We start from the raw sequence: 21,129 nt of genomic DNA on the forward strand, positions 1-21,129 counted from the left end.
ACGAGGGAGGACGAGGACACGAGGACGAGGACGAGGACGAGGGGTAGCGACGACCCTTGTAATCCGGGCAGGCACGCGTGGTATGCCTTGCAGCAATCGATGGCGCATGACGTGAGTAACCTTGCGGGGCTGCCAGCCAGCTCAGAACCTGGCATCGTGGTCTTGTCTCTAGCGTTCGTAACAAAATATTTGCACGCCGATACGCCTGATGTTTCTCCCGATGTTCATGTAAGCGAATATAATCTGTTAATGCCGCCACATGCAGACGACTTCTGCACCAACATGCCTAAATATGTTTAACTTAAAAAAGTCTTCGAGCAACTAGTAACACTGTAATTGTTGCAACCAAACAATGAAGAAACTTTTCTATTCATAGTAAATAACCGCAATATTGCAGAAAACATGATAAAAAAGTACATTGTAAATAGCCAAAATACCTTTATCACAAATGCGCTAATGCTATACGATTAGGCGCTGTCGCAAGAATGTGCTGCATTGCGTGTATTGTCCGAATTCGATATTTGGGCAAATGTTTTGGAAGAGGATTTCCAAATTTACCAGCTCCTCTGAAATGGCCGCCCGGAAATCTGGGATTGATATCTTGCGATAATGCATTTTGGGGCACATTAAAAAGGCTTTTTTTTTATTTATTTGGAATTTGTCACATGCCCACCAACAGTCGTAGACTTTAGTGGTGGGCACTACATGTAATAACAGGAACACAGTTATCACTACCAGTGTATGGACTGCCACCTCCATCGGTACCATAGGAGGAAAACATCTACAGATGGCCAGCAAACGAGAGAAAGAGTACCACACACTAGCAGTGATAATAACAAAACAGACCAAAAACACTTACAAAGGTTAAAGAACCATAACACATAACACATATAGGTAAAATCATATTATTAAATGTTAAGAGAACAGTTAAAGGAAAAATAATATAGATATGACAGACATAAATCTGAATTTATAATTAAACACTGTTGGAATTCAAATATAGATTATTGTAGTTTGTTATAAGTCTATAAGTCTGTAACTAACTGTACAAGACCAATACATAATGCCAGCCATGTTACAAAGGATTTCACATCGTTTTTGGAGGAGAACAATAGGTACCATTAACATGACAGTGAGCACCTAAATCCTCTGGAGTAAATTGTGACCATAAGTTTCTTTTAATTATACGCATGATGTAAAATTAATACTTAATTTGTATGTCTTTTGTTACAAGATAGTGATGGAACTTTTGATATAGCTTGTTTATATTTACATAAATACCTGCATACATGCATGCATGTATGGATAGATGCATAGGGGAAATAGTGTTGCATCAAATTAATTTTGTTCCAGATATGGTCGCAAAACGATATTTGTCATTTCGGCTGTGCTGCAAGTGATACTGGGCATCGGAGTTGCATTCGTCCAAGAATACTACTCGCTGCTGGTAGTTCGCTTTTTATACGGCATTTTTGGATCTGCTGGCTGCTACGTTACAGGCTTCGTTCTCAGTGAGTATGCGATACTTGCAACCTAATTATTTGATAGACATACTGTACATATTAATAACGACCATGGAAATTAAACCACTGAAAATATAGACAAATATTTGTGTCCCACAATTGCATGGACCGTTAGATGTTGAAACGTTTTCTCAAAATCACATCTATAAAAATCAAGTCGTATCATCTAAATCTCATCTCTCTTGGGGGGATTCTTAAATAGAATTTCTATTGAATATATTTTTCCTTTAAAAGGTGAACTGAGACACAGTAATTTATGGATTACTAAGCAAACATCTTTAAAAATACTGTTACGATCGCGCTTGGCTGCAGTGCTTGGCGTCGCCGCGCTCGTTCGGCCTGTCTGCGCCCCCTTCCACCCGCATCCTCTCCCTGGTATCTCGTGTCATACTATCACGCGACATCCTGACCGTCGCAGCGCGCACCTGCCTCAGATCGAGTTACTTAAAGAGGCCGCACTGCGGAATAAAAGGACTCAGACATGTTTATCGGCGCGTTTTGTGGGAACCCGATGCTTGTTGCGTTTATCGGCGTTCTTTGAGCAGCCGCCGCGTCCTTCGACAGGACTCACGACGCGTTTCTGGACATTTCGACGGCGAAGGTCGCGCGATATCTCGGAGACATACCCGATTGTTCTGGACGGGAACCCAAAGGCTATATAAGGAGGTTGGGCCGACCTTCGAGTCAGTCAGAGACTGAGTGGGGAGTTCTCCCGCAGCGGAGTTTCCGGGCGATAGAGTGGCGAAGTCCTTGGACGAAGGTTCCAGGGCAGGGAGTGAGAGAGTTCAGTGGAGTCGGGAGTTTTCCCGCGGTGGAGTTTCCGGGCGATAGAGTCGCGGGCGCGGCGGAGTCCCGAGTGAAGTTGCGAGCGAGGAGCGTAGCGGATCCTCGGCGAAGGAAGTGCGTCGGGCAGCGGCGGATTGTGGCGACGGAGTCCTGCGGCGGAGACCCACGAGGGGTGCTGCGGCGAGAGTTGCGCCGGAAGTGCGGCCCAGCAAGGTGTGTGAAACGAGTGACTGGGGAATTTACATTTCTTTACGTGTAATTAATTATCTGCCAATTTAGAAGATTATTTGTAAGTGACAAGTAGTGGTAATAAATAAAACTGTGTGTGTGATAAAAATCTTTAATTGGGCTATCCTTTACGAACCCCCGCATGGAAATCGTAACATTTTGGTGTCAGAAGTGGGATAGCCCTAATTAACAGATTTTGGATTTTGTTACATTATTAGAATAATAGTTAAGGATAGAATTTAGTTTACGAGAATAGTTAGTGTTTAGAACTTTAGTGAATTTGAAATTTTCTACAGTTAGTTTGAGTATACTGTAGTCAGTGTTAGTTTTGAATGTAATAGAGTTATTGTTAGTTAAATTAGAAGGTTCGGCTAGGTCATTTAAAATTAAGAACAGTATTAGAAAAAGAAAATTATTTAGGCTTGTAGTATATGTGGACAAGAAAGATGGCTGCCGATGAGCTTAAGAATGTCCTGGCATTCTTGGCCGAACTGAAGAGTGGCCAGGAAGAAATGAAGAATGAAATGAAGAGTAACAGGGAAGAAATGAAGAATGAAATGAAGAGTAAAAGGGAAGAAATAAAGAATGGCCAGGAGAAAATGGAGAATAGGCTGGACGAGATGAAGAGTAGCCAGGAAGAAATGAAGAATGAAATGAAGAATAGCCAGGAGAAAATGGAGAATAGGCTGGACGAGATGAAGAAGGGTCAGGAAGAAATGTTAGCCAGTATGAAGAATGGTCAGGAAGAAATGTTAGCTAGTATGAAGAACTTTAAGGAAGAAATGGTATCTAGTACAAAGAACTTTAAGGAAGAAATGGTAACCAGTATAAAGAAATTTACGGAAGAAATGAAGAGTGGAAGGAAGGAGAGTAAGAACCACCATGAAGAAAAGAAGAGCGGGTCAAATAATAGCCTAGAGGAAATGAAGAAGGGTCAGGAAGAACTGAAGCATGGCCAAGAAGAAATGAGGAATGAAATGAAGACTGAAGTGAAGATAAGCATAGAAGGGAAGAACAGCCAAGAGAAAAACAGCGAAGAGAAGAACGGCGAACAGAAGACCGGTCCGGAGAAGCACAGCGAAGAGAAGAACAGAGAAATGAAGACCAGCCAAGAGGATACCAGCCAAGAGGAGACCAGCCAAGAAGAGACCAGCCAAGAAGAGAACAGTGAAGAGAAGAACCACAAAGAGAAGACTAGCCAAGAGAAGACTAGCGAAGAGAAGACTAGCGAAGAGAAGACTAGCGAAGAGAAGACTAGCGAAGAGAAGACTAGCGAAGAGAAGACTAGCGAAGAGAAGACTAGCGAAGAGAAGACTAGCGAAGAGAAGACCAGCGAAGAGGAGACCTGCCGAGAGGAGACCAGTCAAGAGAACAGTGAAGAGAACAGCGAAGAGAACAGCGAAGAACACTGCGAAGAGGACATTAGCCAAGGAGAGGAGAACAGCCAGGACATGAAGATGAAAGAAGAGCTGAAGAAAAGCATAGAAGTAGTGAAGATGAGTTACAAAGTAAAGAATATTGAACAAGAAGAAATGAAGATAAACCAAAGAGAGAGGGCAAAATTCACAAAAGAACTGAAGAAGAGCCGAGAAGAGATGAACATGAGTCAAGAAGAGATAGAGAAGCGCAAAGAAGAAACGAAGAAATACCAAGAAGAGATGCAGGAAGACCAAGAAGTGATGAAGAAAGACCAAGAACAGGGGAAGGAAGACCGAGAAGAGACAATGAGCACACAAAGAGTGATGAAGATGGTGCAAGGAGTAACTGAGTGCAGTCCAGAAGATATTCAGAAGAATGAAGAGGGAATGAGGAACCAAGAAGAGACAAAGAGGAGCCGGGAAGAAATGCTGTGCGAACAAGTAGCTGCGAGAGACGAAATGGAGAGAAAAAGGGAAGATACAAGGAAACATTTGGAAGGCAATAAGCAATGCACTCAAGAGTATCGGGTCAGTCCAAAGCATCGGTCAGCCCGTCTCGGGCAGCTGGCTGAACGACATGGGGCATCTGCGACGCAGAAGTGTCGCCAGGTGACAAGAGAAGCTACATCTAATGAGAGAGAGTGTTATCGGGTGAGACTGTACAACCCGCGATGGAGGAAAGGCAGGAGGCCTAAACTTCGAGTAGCATAGGGACCTCCACGAGGAGATGTATTACCTGTTCGGGACGAACAGGTTTAAGGAGGGGGCAATGTTACGATCGCGCTTGGCTGCAGTGCTTGGCGTCGCCGCGCTCGTTCGGCCTGTCTGCGCCCCCTTCCACCCGCATCCTCTCCCTGGTATCTCGTGTCATACTATCACGCGACATCCTGACCGTCGCAGCGCGCACCTGCCTCAGATCGAGTTACTTAAAGAGGCCGCACTGCGGAATAAAAGGACTCAGACATGTTTATCGGCGCGTTTTGTGGGAACCCGATGCTTGTTGCGTTTATCGGCGTTCTTTGAGCAGCCGCCGCGTCCTTCGACAGGACTCACGACGCGTTTCTGGACATTTCGACGGCGAAGGTCGCGCGATATCTCGGAGACATGCCCGATTGTTCTGGACGGGAACCCAAAGGCTATATAAGGAGGTTGGGCCGACCTTCGAGTCAGTCAGAGACTGAGTGGGGAGTTCTCCCGCAGCGGAGTTTCCGGGCGATAGAGTGGCGAAGTCCTTGGACGAAGGTTCCAGGGCAGGGAGTGAGAGAGTTCAGTGGAGTCGGGAGTTTTCCCGCGGTGGAGTTTCCGGGCGATAGAGTCGCGGGCGCGGCGGAGTCCCGAGTGAAGTTGCGAGCGAGGAGCGTAGCGGATCCTCGGCGAAGGAAGTGCGTCGGGCAGCGGCGGATTGTGGCGATGGAGTCCTGCGGCGGAGACCCACGAGGGGTGCTGCGGCGAGAGTTGCGCCGGAAGTGCGGCCCAGCAAGGTGTGTGAAACGAGTGACTGGGGAATTTACATTTCTTTACGTGTAATTAATTATCTGCCAATTTAGAAGATTATTTGTAAGTGACAAGTAGTGGTAATAAATAAAACTGTGTGTGTGATAAAAATCTTTAATTGGGCTATCCTTTACGAACCCCCGCATGGAAATCGTAACAATACAAAAAAAAATCTTATATTTCCTCATAAGTTGATAATTTTTTAATCTATTGTAGACTTTAAGTAATAATCCCATTTTTAATAAGTAGGCCTAATTTTTTATGCTATTGTAATTTTAAAAATATAATGCTCTTTATTAATGTATTATCATCACCAGTAAGAAATTTTTCTTGATGAATACGAATTTGCAGTAGTATTGTTCCAGTGTAGCAAATGCGGTCTTTCGGGTCAGTGTAAAATATCACACGTCAACGAAAACATGCCGTTCAGGAGCTGACAAGCTGATGGCTTCATGTCCGAGGTGAATGTGCCAATAAATATTGGCATTTGTGTGTGCAAATAGAAACGGGAGGTTATATGACAAAGAACTGCACATAAAGGGTAAAGTTCCATTCTCAGTCTCAGAGTAGTTTTAAGATAACTGTGAGCTCTGAAATACATGGCAGCCAGCCCAGAGTCCCATCAGTAAAGACCTGCAAAATTCGCGGATTCATTCGGTGATAGGCTAGAATTCAAACACATATACCTCTTAGATAATTTTGATATTGGCTTACTGTTCATCTTGGCGAATCTCAACCAATTATAAACCCTCAAGCAAAGAAGGATCGAATCATAGACAAACCAGCTGAGACGACTTACAAGTCAACAACCAATGAACTTGCGTTATTTGCCCAGTGTACAGGAGAATGTGCAGTCTGTCCTGAAGGCCATCGAAACCGCGAATTTTGCAGGTCTCTACCCATCAGTAAAGTCCCAAAAATTTGATTTAAAAAACCCTGGAAAATTTTGAACCGCGACATTATATTGCACATTGCGCGGGATACCAGATGACTACCTATAGTTATAGGACTTACTTAATAAGTCTGAACACTGTAACCCGTGACTGTCGCCAGTTACTTGCTGGAACTATTTTTTAAGAACTGTTTAAGAATTTTTAAGACCTTGAAAAATATTTGTATTTAAGGTTTACAGATACCTATTTTAATTATCTAGTTATTTTTATTTTGGTTAGTTTGTAAGTAATTAAGTTTCGTTAAGAGGAATTTATTTTTATACTTTTTTATTTATTATAATAATAACTTACGAGCGTCGAGTTTATCATGAAATGTAAGTTTTGAGTGCAAATTACCGTACAAAGAAATTACCGAGGTGTTTCAAAATAGTAATTTTTGAGATTATTATTATAGCTTGCTTTTAATTCTTTTGCAAGATGTTTTTATACAGTATAAAATTGTGCGTAAGTTGTCAAAAAGAAATGAGACAGTGATCTTTAAGAAAATACGTTAGCGTGTGTGTGGTTTGTGATGTGGATGGTGAGATGGTTGGAAGGAGTAGGTGACGAAAACATTATGTCGGGAATTGCTTCATAAAAGATGACAATCTCCACCAGACGAAAACAATAAGGTGGACGTGACATAATTATTCAAAATGGCGGACATGACATTCAAAATGGTGGAAGTGACATTCAAAATGGCGGATGTAACATTATTCAAAATGGAGGTCATTACATAATATTTCAAAATAATAGATGTGACATAATTAAAAATCGTGGGCATTACATTATTCAAAATGGCGGATGTGGTATCATTATTCAAGTTGGCAGAATACAAGATGGTGGTCGGGTCAAATCAAGATATTCCAAGATGACAGAACTCCCGACGCTACACTATGCACCAGCACTAATAACCGGAGCCCCAATTATATACTACTTGCGAGTATAACAATAAAATCACAAATAGTATACATATAGGTACATATTCAAGTTATTTGAATAAACATTCATAATTCAAGAAAAATTTAGTAAATAGTGTCTATCCCATGCATTGCTGGAAATAAAGTACAGGTTAAGCAAGTAACTACTTTAAAGAACTTGGATACATTTATATAATAATATCCCTTGCATATATTTGGGAAAATACTTACGGAAATAGAATAAATCACCAAAATAAAATGTTTATGCAATTTCCAACATTTAAAAAAAATTCATTTCAAAGTGTGCATAAAATAAAACATCCACACAGCTCTTATTTCTATTGAAGAATGTTAATAAACGGCGCTGTTATTTACATGTTTTCCACTTTGTACAAAACCAGGACAAACAGCACTCAATATGGACAAGTAGTATCAAATGGAGCAGGGCTCTATACTTCAGAAAAGTATCAGCCATCTAATCTGTTGAGTTTAATGTAACCCAAAGATTCCAGGGTCACACAAGCTACAAAACCTTAAAGCTGCAGAGGAGTAATAATCTGAGAGCCTAGTGTGAATTTTCAAAATTGTGTTCACAAAGCATGCCAGTACCATAATGGTGGCATGTAGATGTGAAAGTAGTGACAGGTGGTTGAATTGCTGGGGGGGGGTAGACAGAGGTGACAGCAGTGTTAAATTGTGTTGAAGGGGAGAGAGATGTTTAGTGATTGATGGTTATGGACAAGGTTGGGCGGAATTGGACAAAGGATGGGCAGTGGGGGGATGCTGATGTATAGTAAATGGTGTACCGTGGTGATGAAGAATGGTGTGTGTTGCAGCCATGGAGCTGGTGGGGCGCTCCAAGCGTACTATGTGCGGCATCATGACGCAGGTCGCCTTCGCATTTGGCACCATGCTGGTAGCATTCTGGGGCTTCCTGATAGCCGATCGCCGGCTGCTGCAGGTTGTGTATGGATTGCACGGGCTGCTGCTCTTCCCACACTATTGGTCAGTGAGCATCATTATCATCACCCATCGTCCATCGTCTATCACCACTATCATTGTAGGAATTTGTAGGAATATTTCCCATCGCTTCACACGAAACAACAAAAATAACAAATCAAAAACAAGAGACATGAATAACGACAAAAGGACACACTATTATAATTATATTAATGAACTAATTGAAATACTAACATTCAAACAGACTTTAAATAGAAACAATAGAATTAAATAAAACAAAAATATATTAGAATGCAAAAAATAAAAATAAAAAAGAAGAAATAATTCAAATACTGAGTCGACAAATAAATATCCCGTCAAAATTAATTTATTGTAATATGCAAAGAAAGCAGAGATTAAGTTTATTTCAAATAAGAATTTGTGTTTTTGAAAACTGAAGAAAATTATGTCTGATTTGGCTTGTGGTGAGGTTCTTTTAGGACCACAAACTGGACATGGTCCCTGCTTCAGATGAGTGGCGCTCAGTCTAGGTTCAGGTAGTGGCACTTTCAGTTGCATCTATGCTCACAAAGGAATGAATTAGTTTATTTAATAGGTTGTAAAGGAATGAGTGAATATCTGGGTCAAAAAACATGAGGGTGTGTTGTGTGTACAATTGGAAACAATAAACGAAATTTTTTGTAATATTACAATAATTGAGGTGTGTGAGTGGCTGGGGTGCCAGGCCCATGAATAAAGACCCAAAGCGATCGGGATTGAAATTGGAGTATAATCCAATATCTGAGTGGTGTTCTTTTGGTAGCAAACGCATGTGTGACCATGAAGCGGGTACTTGCAGGAACAGGGAAGAAAACATAAATGCCATAAGACAGTTGAAATTAGTGTAGGAATAAATGGATGGACATGCTGATGTTAGGAGTTATGTCATATTAGTCTTTGTTTGATACATAGGGAAATGCTGAAAGTAATAAAGTATACCTAAACCTGCAAAACCAAATTATGGACATAACTGTAATGCGAAAATTTACTTTGAAATAAAAAACTTCTGGTTGGTGTAGTCTGAGAACAATGGGAAATAAGACAAGATGTATGGAGAAGGAGATAGGAAGGAAAAAAACATAATATCAATAATATAAAAGTAATGCAATTAAATAAGGGTTACAAAGTATGAAGGGTAATGTAGGGAAAGGGGAAAAATAACGCACTAGGGTTTTAATCATAACACTTAAAACACTCTTACCATTGAAATACACTTGAACCCAGAACAGCAGCAACTCTGCCACTGAAGCATCATGGTGGCTAGCTGGGGTGGGAAGTAGAGCATCTCTCCCTACCACTGTGGTTTCTCAACACCAACTCTTCCCAACTGAGGATAATTGATCTAACGGAGCGAACAATTACAATTTTATTTTGTTTTCTATCAGCTCACAGTAAAACCCAACTATAATCAGGTGTGGTTAGTTTAAGTTATCCTGGATCACAAGGAAATAAAAATTATTTACAAAAAATGTGTGGGTGGAATCCACGTGCGAAAGAAGTAAAACTTCTAGCTTATTAGGTATCAATAGGGATAAATTGTTAGGAATTTTTTTATTGAACAAGAGATAATGTGGGTATGATCTGTACTCTCTCATCCGTTCAGTGGCCTTTTTTGGCGCCTCGTTTGGTGGTTTATTCCCACGTTGCCTTTGATAATACTTCTTATCTGCTTCTGCCTTTCTATTATTTTTAGGCGTGATGTTAAATCACAATCTCCAGCTGAATAACAAAAACCTATAATCAATTATAAATTACTCTTTTGAAGTCTACCTCACAAGTTTGCAAGTCCTTTTGACATTTAAAATTACAATGTTCAGATTCCAAAAATAAATTACACTTATAAAGCTAATCTCTAAAATCTGTATGTATTTTTGACGTTTTCAATCACCCTATTCACATAAAAATGAATGATACTTATAAAGTTATTTGCACAAGTCAATAACTCTTTTCTGCCAAATAAATAAATAAATAAATTGTAGATACTTAAAATAAAATTTGTGAACTATATTAGCGGCAATTGTTAGCCGTTACGAAAACTGAGTAGTAGACAAATACAAGCAGCGTTACAAGAATTCCGTAGCATCACTGCTGCGTCATTTCTACCTTTACCCTGCCTTCTCCCTTTCCATCGTTACAACTATCATATAGCATGGCCTTAATCCCACTCGACCGCTAGTGCATGCGTTGGAGTGGCGTCGCCGCTGACGCACTATCCTCCACCGGTTTCCCCACAAATAATATAAAAAAGTAAAAATGAAAAAATACATCTTATAATGAATTCTTAATAAAATAATTTGTATAGCACCATTGGTTGTCGCAAGGATGGTACAGCAGTTTTAACAAATTCACCTTGTATTGTCGGTAGTGTTGTCCTTTAAGTTAAACATCAGCTGAGAAGGAGTAAGAGGCTGTGACTTGTGTTCTGTTGAGTGTTTGCCATCTATCGGGAGAGCTATAAGGGCGACTCTTTCGGGCGTAATAGATGCTTCTACGCCTCTATGCATAAGGCACTGGACAGACGTGCAGTCTTTGTATCGGTAACATCACTCTATAGGACACAAGCAGTATCATTTGACACAATAATAAAGCCAAAGAGTGATTTGCTATACGAACGCATTTTAGAGGTATTCTGTATTTAAAAAAATGCGAAATGGATATGAAATGAGAAAATTAAACTACTATAACGGACTTTTTTATTGCTTGAGAAATCTTGAGCGGTTATCTCACAGTCACTTATAAAAGGTTTTTGCAACATTTAGCTTAGCACGGAAGGGCAGGGACACAGGCTTCTTAAATGCACGACATATAAGGATCCCAGTTGCCTACGCACTGGGGCACTTCGCACAAGTGAAGGTGGTTCAATCCTGACCCACGGTACGGCTCGTAATAACAAGCGATATAAGCACCTAGTCTGTATGATGTGGTTAGGAGCCCACTATCTACATAGATGCCATCTCATCCGTGTTAAACAGATGAGGGACAGTTCCAGCAAGCAGTAGTTCTTGCCAGTAAATGGACTGCCAACTGATAAGGTTAACTACATGTGTGATCCAGTATTTAGATCATTAACCATGAAATTATTTATTAGCTTTTGGTGTGCCATGTTACAAATCTTCATTTTCTTCATTTTTCATTACCACACGTGAAGTTGACACTAAAATAGTAATATAATTATCATTCCCATATCCCTCAAATGGAAACATTTAATTAAGCAGGGAAGAACATAATCTATAAACCAATTTGCACTAGAGATGTAATTAGTCTGCAGTGTATTTATAATATTAATTATTAACCATATAAATTTTTGATTTAAAATTGTTTTTTGGACATAACGCCATGGCTGGTTACACTGCATGTCACAAGAAAAATCAATAACACACAAAAAAAGATCATCCAACACACAGAAAACAACCCAAAATCAGCCAATGTCAAAAAATTTAAAACACTGACAGCACAGGAAATTACACGGAATGAATTAATCAGAAAAATATTGCAGCACAAGCGGAAAAAAATGTGCTAACAATAATGACCATACCAGGCCTAGACTGTACACACTTTCTTTTGATCTAATTAAGTCACAAGGACAACTCAACCGACTTAACTATCGGGCTTAGACTTGACAAACACCTTTAGTATTTCATAAAGCTAGCACAACTACCAGTGGCGTAGCCAGGATTTGTGTATGGGGGGTGTTAAGAAGCATGCTCCCCCCCCCTCGTATTAAAGCGGGGGGGTCTGGGTGTCCTACCCCGGGAAAATTTGAATTTTAAGGTGTAAAATAGTTCTATTTTAGCAGTTTTAGGTTCTTAAATTTAAATATTGTAATGGTAAAATTTTTATTAATTTTAATATGAAATTTGTTTGAGTGATGAATAAGAAATTAATTAAAGATTCGTAGCTAAGGGGGGGGGGGGGTTGAACCCCTAAACCCCCCCCCCCCCCCCCTGGCTACGCCCCTGACACTACTTAACTTTGCTTGAACTGAAAAGAAAAACGCATCGTCCTGGTCTAATAGGGCTGCTAACGCATCTAACCAGCTGGCTTGAACTGGTCTCATGAGATGTGCTTGGTATGCTTGCAGGTGGATGGACGAGTCGCCACGCTGGCTGTGGGCGCAGGGCAAGGTTCACAAGGCAGTCACCATTGTGGAGCGCGCGCTCTGCACCAACAAGTGTGCTGACCAGCTGGACGTGACGTTTTACGTGTCCCGGGGCCAGGCCGCAGCCAGGAAGAGAGGCGACCGCTCCTACACCATAGCTGACCTCTTCCGCACGCCCAACATGCGCTACCGTGCACTCAATGTTTGCCTCAACTGGTACTGTTCTCGTTCCACAACTGCACGCTTTCACAATTGTGTGGGTTGGCATCATACCATTTCACATCTGGGTTCGATTGTGGTGGGGTCAAATTTGAGATTTAATTATTTGACAGGCGTGTTTTCATTTTGACTACACACCAAACACCTCACTTTCAATTTTGAAAGCTATTTCATGTCAGGGTCATGCTCAATGTAGGCTAACTTGGAGAATGATGGGTATACCTACAAGGTTTCACTTCACAAGCCATCACTTCAGTGCGTGCTTTTTTCCGCCCTAATAAGACACTCATAATTCACTAGACTTTTATTGCTTTAACTTGTGGTTGGTGGAGGAGTCAGAATAAATGGTATTACCCGTTTCCACGAGCACACAATACTCTGTATGTGAAACTACTGTATTCTTGGAACGATACATTATTGCAGAGCATGTCGTAAACTTGAGTTAGGGCAGGACAGAAACTCTTTATTTATTATTTAGCAAATAAACAAGCCTCAGCTTTTATTATTTTATTTACGTAATATACTTAAGCTTTAGAAAATCGTCTGGTAAGAAATATATATATATATTACATATTATGATTTTTACCTTTACATTAGCGAGATAACAATACTATGCGACAAATTTTCTTATCTGCAATGAAATGCATGCTATTACTATACCTAACGGAATAAACAACTTGCAGCCCTGTCCACAGTAAGTAATAATACCCCAAAAATAAAAATAAAAATTTGCAGCAAATTTTTTACATATTCATTGAATAATAAATCAATTTTTTCACACAAAACAATTCCAAGTACAGCAAAAATAATTGCCTTAACCAGTTGCTTAAACGAACACATTGCACAGTTACATTGTTTTTTTTTTTAAACAACAGTTAGAAAGTACCAACTCAGTTGTTAAAGCCCCATATACTCGTATATGAGGTAAAATGTAGCTAAGACATGCATGAATTTAAGAAAATTTCTAAACATAATGTTACGAACGTGAGCAAGGCCGCGACACGTGCAGGTGCAGAGCTGGCTGGTGGCTGCCGCAACATATTATGCGCCGTGCGCGCCTGGAAGATTACAAGGATTGTCGCTTTTTACCCTCCTTCCCTCCACTCCCCGCGCGGCGCCCTGCCTTTGACACGTAACTGACACCTGACAGCTGCGAAGTTACGCGAGCCGCCGACACGTTTTTCGAGAGATTTCTGCCGTCGGGACGGCGCGGAATGACGCGACTGCCTCCAGCCGCGCTCGGGAGTTCTGGAAGATGTCTGGGCCTATATAGGTATATGTGCCCGGGAAGCCGGCCGAGTGAGTGGGGAGTTCAGAGTGAAGTCGGGAGCTTTCCCGCGGTAGAGTTTCCGGGCGATAGAGCGGCGAAGTCCCTGGACGAAGGTTCCAGGGCGAAGAGTTCAGTTCCGGGCGATAGTGTCGCGGGCGCGGCGGAGTTCCGAGCGAGGTTCCGAGCGAGGCGTCGAGTGGGATCTCGGTGAAGGGAAGTGCGACGGCGGCGGCGAAGTGCGGTGACGGAGTCCCGCGGCTGAGATCCACGAGGGGTGCTGCGGCGAGAGTTGCGCCAGAGGTGCGGCCCAGCGAGGTGTGCGGTGTGTAAGAACCGAGTGACTGGTGAAGCAACATTTTTTAAGTGCAATTGATTATTGGCCATTTTAGAAGATTATTTGTAAGTAAAATAAGTAGTGGCCATCAATAAAACTGTAGGTGATAACAATCTTTAATTGAGATATCCCTTTACGAACTCTGTAAATCGTAACAATATATTTATTATCATTGAGGGACCGATTTATATAGCATTCAAAAAATCAGTAATGTCTTATAATGCATGTAGCAGATTTGAAGTACAAAATTTATACAGTGCACAAGATTAATTTTACATTACTGAGTTCACAAGTCCTCGAATACACAATTACATTATAAAGATCAAATTCCTTCTTCGCCTACACCATAAAAGACTTGTGTTTTTGCAAACTTCGAAATCACTTTAATCATTTTCCAACTGTAGTATGTGTATGTATCTCTTAATTAATAAAATAATAGTGAATAAAAATAACTTTAAACATCTAGCACATACCTGCCTTTATTAACATTATATGTTTTGAAGCCATTTTATTTTGAATTTCAATGAAACGAAATATACGAAAATATTGTAATAACTAAAACCAAGTAGGAACGAACAGGATCTGACAAGCTATCAAAACCAAACCCACAGAACATGAAAGATAGGCGCAGTTACAGGAACATTAAATCATTAAAGCCTAATCAATTATAGGAAGCACGAAGTAGTGTGACAACATGAATGACAAAATATGAATAAACAAAAGTATTAAACTCGGAGATCATACATTTTAATTTACCTTGTGCAAGTTGGGCACCCGTGTCTTTAAGGTTTAGGCTAGAAGGTATTTCCACCAAAATACATGTAGCAAACCATTAAAATCAATACATAAATGTTATGATATGTCCCAAAAAAACACACACATGCGCACACGCACACGGGCGCACACACACAAGGACCCTACCCAGTGGTGGGTAAACCTATGCCTGAGTCTGAGGAAGACTATCAAAGGAAACCAAAAGGAATTACGGAAGGCACGAACCAGAGATTTAAAACATGGTAGTACATTACCAATCCCCGAGAAGCATCTCTAGCAAGGAACCCTCAGAGTTTGCATCGGAAGAGTCTGAATACAAAAATTGCTTTACCCTCTCAACTCCAAGATCATCCGGCAGCCCAGCAAGGCAACTCAGACCCTGGGAGTATCTCGTAAGATCTGCCTGATACAGTGCAGTGCAATGTGCACATTTTGCTTTCTGCCTGAACAACCTGCTCCAATGTCTTTGGCTATATTTCTCATTACAATACACTCTAAACAAACCACACAACTCTCTCGTTACTCTATCCTAACTCTATGCCTAAAATACCAGGCAATGTTTTCCATAAACCTTTATCTGAAATTATTTTAATTGAAATTCCAACATCTTCTACACAGATAGCCATTTTTTTTTCAGTTGCAACCTGAAATGTAGCTTATTTAATTGAGAATAATTTTACATACTTATTGAACACATCAAATACAAAAAAAAAGTTTACTTGACTCCACCCATTTAAATAGGCAAGGGCCAAACCAATCCATATGAAATTTTAAGAGGTTTGGATTCCAATATGTGTTGCCTCACAATTTGACATTTCATATTCGTCACTTTGGTTTGAGCACATAACAAACAACTGCCTACAAATTTTGCAACATATCACTATTAATTTCTTAGCACACAGAATCCCTGAAAATGCTGAACAGTTTTTTTAACCCTGATGCGGTACGTCTCCGACAGAGAGGGTGGAGACATGGTGGAGTCTCTCGGTAGCATTACTGGTAATTGTTGTTGCCCAGTACCAGCTCTCTCAGGAAGAGCAACCTCCCACATGGAGTTGAGTCATGGACTATTCGGCCCATGTGACATTACCTGTGCTGGAGAAAGATGGTGGTGTGCAGACTAGCCTGAAATAGTTTTCTCATGTTCCGGGCCTGTGGACATGCCCTTGCTAGACTTAACACTACTGATCGTACACTTACCAGGACAGGAAAATGATTGGGAAAGAGAGAAAGCAGTACTTACACATCCAGGAGTAAAAAAGTGCTGCATTTATTTAAACACCCATATTTACTAAGAAGTATACTACAACACACACTCTTAGCACAATAATTTAGATCATTGACATGGCACTTGTCTTCAGCCTAAAAGTTGAGGCCGGTGCGTATCCACTACTGGAAAGTTAAGTTAGATAGATGCCGGAGTCGGCCATTTTCGTAAGCATGAGCTTGCTCACATGCCTGACAGTGCAAGGCTAAAATTGAAGGAACAGGAGTTACGCCCTATCTCAAAGAAATCCGCAGCAATACACTTGGAGCTCGAAAGTAAAATATTACGTGTAATAATTAAAAGCTACGATGTGAACGATCATTTAAAAACAAGAGAAATGCAGGGAGTTCCATGTGACGTATCTGACCTCAGCAGTGGTCTAAGGAAGACTGAAGTCAAGTGTGCACTAGGCGCAGATCCCACTTGCTCGGAGGGGAAGTTACGAAAAATTATATATGTATATGTGAGCGCTGTCAATTTTTATTTATAAGCTGCGCTTCTTGCATGCTACTGTGCCGCCAACTAGTATTTTTGGCACAATTATAAATTTGAATTTTTGAAAAATGATGTCACCAGTCATTCTTTTGCTGCAAGAACTTAAACTTTTTCCGCCTCCTGTACATTCCAGTTTAATCTATGTCAGACCTGTCTCCCCAATCGTTCCCAGAATATAATTTTCTCTACCATCTAATGACCTAGCATGGCTATCATTTTATCCACGCTTTGGCGCACGTACGTCGCCTGTAATTCGTCTCCGAGCCATGACAAGAAGTGCTATGCCCTGCAAGCTCTCAGGGCAGGCTGTTTCTAAGACCTAGCCTGACGTGAGCACTCCATGGCATGATCTCGAGTCATTTTCACCAACGTCCAGTCACACCCCCGGGCACAGTAGAGCCTCGTTCCCACTGTCATAATATTTTCACCCCACCCCCCCCTCAACCCCTCCTACACCAAGCTTTCCTGGGAACACTGCCCAGAGCGCTGACCGGCCAATAACCCCTGCCTGTCTCAAGGCCACGACTCCAGTCCCAGAAAGTACTGCTTATGCACTCTAGCGGCAGAGTTGCGAATTATTTCCCTTGGGTGTTTTAACGCCCACTAAACTCCCGCCCCCTGGCGCCTTGCATAACAACAGTACCCCGTAGTTCATTCCCAGGCCACCAGAGTGCTGGACTAGTCCCTTCCATAAGCCTAATGCTTTAGCTGTCGCCTCGTGCGAGTCGATCTCTACTTGGTTCGGACACACCTCAGTAGGTCGCACTGACATCGGTCAGTACCACCAACTTCGAGATATCGAAGTCAGTATTTCTCGACAAGCCCCTCGGTAATCTTTGGAACCTTTCGGTCCGGAAGCCGAAGCCTCCCCCCCCCCTCCCCTCTTTTGATTGCCGTCATCCTTTAATTACGAGTCGCTGCCGTTCAAACCGAACTTTGCGCCGCAACTCCGGACTGACCATACCGCATCGTCGACATCAAGACTTCACTCCGGTCGTTTAAAGGGAGCTAGGCAAGGGATGTGATTCCCACAACTTTAGTAATTAGTCAGTCTGCGTACCTCGTAGAAGTAGTGATGCTTCGTTTATAATACTTACTGCTTAATATTTTTTTATTTTTTTTTAATCATGGAAACGTCCGCGACAATCACGGGTTCGCGAGCTCCGCACCCTGGCTGACGCTGGAAGCCATCTCTCTGTATGGTGAGTTTTTGACAACCATTATTCCCCGACCATCATCGTGGTTAGAAGGCATTTTCTGCCTATTTTGCCAACTGTCTGTGAACAAGTCCTGAACATGTTTGTTTCGGATCTGTTCACAGACAGGGTCCAAGGGCCAGAAGCTGAACTGACCACTTCACCCTCGAGTCCTTCCTCCAGCAATGGGGACGACTAAGGCGCCCTGACGCCTTTTTTATCTTCAGAATAATATTAAATCACGACATTGAAGAGATCTGAACACCAGAAAATTTTCTTTCGGGCCTTTAATTGCTCTAAGTGTGCTTATTGTGAAAGGAAATTAACCTGTTTATCGTTGCGAATTTTATTTAAATTGTGTTAATGATCAATGAAATTGTCTAATAAGTGCCGGCCCATTCTTTTGATAATGTAATTTTAAATCAATGTTAACGTAATTTATTATATTATTGTGAAAGTAATCAAAAGTAAAATAAACTGTCGTACTAGGGACTTAAAGGAACTTAATGAATGGAATGTCGGAGTGGGCGCCACCACGTGATGTGGGCACGTGGACCCGGCGGAGACTCTCTTCAGGGCGTGACGTGACCCGTTTAAGGCTAGGCCCGGTTCCCTTAGCAAACGATACCGCGCCAGTGGGCTCTTAAGGCCACACGCCTCGAGGTTCAGGAGCAGGAACACGTGGTCACTCGACTAAATACTCACAGGCTCGTCGCACTCCTTTTATTGCGGTATGTAACGTTACAACCACGTCTCCAGTTGCGCTACATCTACATTCCCACATTAAAACTGTTAATAACGCCAACGGTGGGAAAGAATCGGTTTACAGGCTGACCAGGACACCTCATGGCCTGGCCTCGTGAGTCTAAGACGCGGTTCGTGTTTAAACGTTCGAAATTAACTTAAATATTTATTAAAACGAGTCGGCCACACGGAGTAGGCCTCGCAGATATAAAAATGTTTTAAGAATTATAAAAAGTCCGGCGGATGTTAAGAGATCAGTTGAATGTAAAAAGCGAAGTTGCGAGGTGCTCACCAAGCATCCTACCCCGGGTGATGAACGAAAGCGACTGCAGAGGCCAGGGCAGCATGGCGGCCGGAAAGCGCTGGATTTACCGTTAGTCTCTCCTGTTATTCATTACTACATATTTAACTAAAACAAACACACTAAATTTTTTATAATAAAATTATACCAAGGCTTCCTTTAATCATTATTTTAAGTATTGATTATTTTAATTAGGATTATGGTTCAAACTGGGTTGCTGGTAGTTCCATTGCCTGCCGTGTGGGGCGATGCGCTGTCCTTACCAACTAGCACTGTAAACATAATCCTTGTGGAATATTATTTAAAGAAAAGACATGTAGCAATTACGTAAACCTTAAGATTAAATAAGAAACAAAAGGGGTCGTGGCACAGACTCTACTCTCGCCTCTTGTCGGCAGCCTCACACGCACGCACACACGCACTCACATGCACACGCACACGCACACGCCGACGCACACGCACACGCACACGCGCCCCTGTGACACAACGAAAAATTAACTTTGCATAGTCAAATCTAAAAATAAAAAAAAATGAAACTTGGTTAATGTAGCTTTCTTTATGCTTACAAAATATACAATTTGGCATCGGTTAGCAAGACCTATCATAAAAACTGAAGGAAGCGTTTGCATCTACGTTTAACATGTAAATGACAGAAATTCATTAGGAAATGCTCCACCTTTAGACTCACCCACGTATGCTTTTGTAATTTCAAATGAATTTTTGTAGACATTATTTCTTAACTGCTGTAATTTAGACAACACCGGGTATTCCAGAGGTTAAATAACATTAATGGCCACAGGTTGATGACATGTTTTGAACTAAGGTGTGTATGATGTAACAGGTTCGCCAACAGCCTGGTGTTCTATGGGCTGTCACTGAACACGGGCAAGCTGAACGGCAACCCATTCCTGGTGTTGTTTCTGGTGTGCCTGGTGGAGCTTCCCAGTTACGCCCTCGTCATCATGGTCATGGACCGCACAGGGCGCCGGAGTCTCATCAGCTCCTTCCTCGTGATGGGGGGACTGGCTTGCCTCATCTCTACCTACATATCTCAAGGTCATGCCTGCCCGCATCACCCTGTTTCCAAATTAGGTTGTGCTCCAACTGGTTCTTGTCTGTGTTTGATGTTATACTTCTATTTCTATATGATATGTGTTACTGGCAGTCTTAGCATTGTAGTGGAACACGAATGAACCGGTTTGTTTTCACATTTTGGTATCCATCTTTCATTATAAAATAATGCTTTTCAAGTTTTGTACCAAAATTTTACAACAGAAAATACTGCAGAAATAACAACAGAAATCAACCGAAGTACAGTAGGAATCAACAAGATTTTCTGTTGGTTTCAATGCGGGAATTGGCCGATTTTTGTTGGTTTCTGTTGTAATTCTCAGTTTCTTATAGGCAGACATTTGAAATTTGTATCAGATCACAAGCCACTCCTAAGACTAATGCATCCTACAAAACCTATAACAGATACACTTTCTCCTCTGTTACTACGTTTGAGTTTGACACTGGCCATGCATGATTATGAAATGGAATATAGGCCCGGATCACAAATTAGTTACATGCTGATGCGTTTAACAGTATGCCCATGCTTAGGAATTTACAGTCCCAAAATTGGGGTTGGGATATATCTGGTCCAGCATCCTTCTTAATGGTTGCCCAATTAGGAATTAGCTAGATTTGTGGACATATTGCAATTCAGTCATGTGGTTAAAGCCAAACACTAGGCAAAATGTGCATGAAGCAACTGGACAGGAAGTTAGCTGGGCACGAGGCAAGCACGGCATGATGTTAGTAATGCATGAGGCAAGCAAGGTACAAGGTAAACTAGCAGACCGGTGATGTGCTCGGAAATAACATAACCATTTAAAACACCAAGAAATTCAAACATTGCTCATGTCATGGGTTGCCAACTTGGACAGTTGCCATAGTAAATGTAGTGATTTTGTATTAACTTTTAAGTGCAGAAACAACGTAACTATTTGCCTTGTGGTGTATCTGCATTAAATGATGCTTGTCATGACCATCTAAAGCTCCAAATAATGGACTGACAGATGTTTCTTTTGTTTCAAACTGTGCCCCAACATGTGGTATAGAATTTTAATTTATGCTTAACTAAAAATA

At 41.4% G+C, this 21,129-nt stretch overlaps 1 protein-coding gene across 3 annotated transcripts in view; it reads left to right on the top strand.

Moving 5' to 3' along the window:
* LOC134529722 (organic cation transporter protein) overlaps nt 1-21,129 on the top strand; it is a 98,010-nt gene that overhangs the window by 59,218 nt on the left and 17,663 nt on the right. For all 3 annotated transcript variants that reach the window (XM_063364104.1, XM_063364103.1, XM_063364105.1), the window contains exons 5-8: nt 1,354-1,511; nt 8,138-8,306; nt 12,382-12,615; nt 19,841-20,055. In XM_063364104.1, the coding sequence (XP_063220174.1) occupies nt 1,354-1,511; nt 8,138-8,306; nt 12,382-12,615; nt 19,841-20,055 (776 nt within the window). The remainder of the gene's footprint in view (nt 1-1,353; nt 1,512-8,137; nt 8,307-12,381; nt 12,616-19,840; nt 20,056-21,129) is intronic.

This window comes from Bacillus rossius, chromosome 2 (assembly GCF_032445375.1).
Source record: "Bacillus rossius redtenbacheri isolate Brsri chromosome 2, Brsri_v3, whole genome shotgun sequence".
In the NCBI taxonomy this organism is placed as follows: domain Eukaryota; kingdom Metazoa; phylum Arthropoda; class Insecta; order Phasmatodea; family Bacillidae; genus Bacillus; species Bacillus rossius.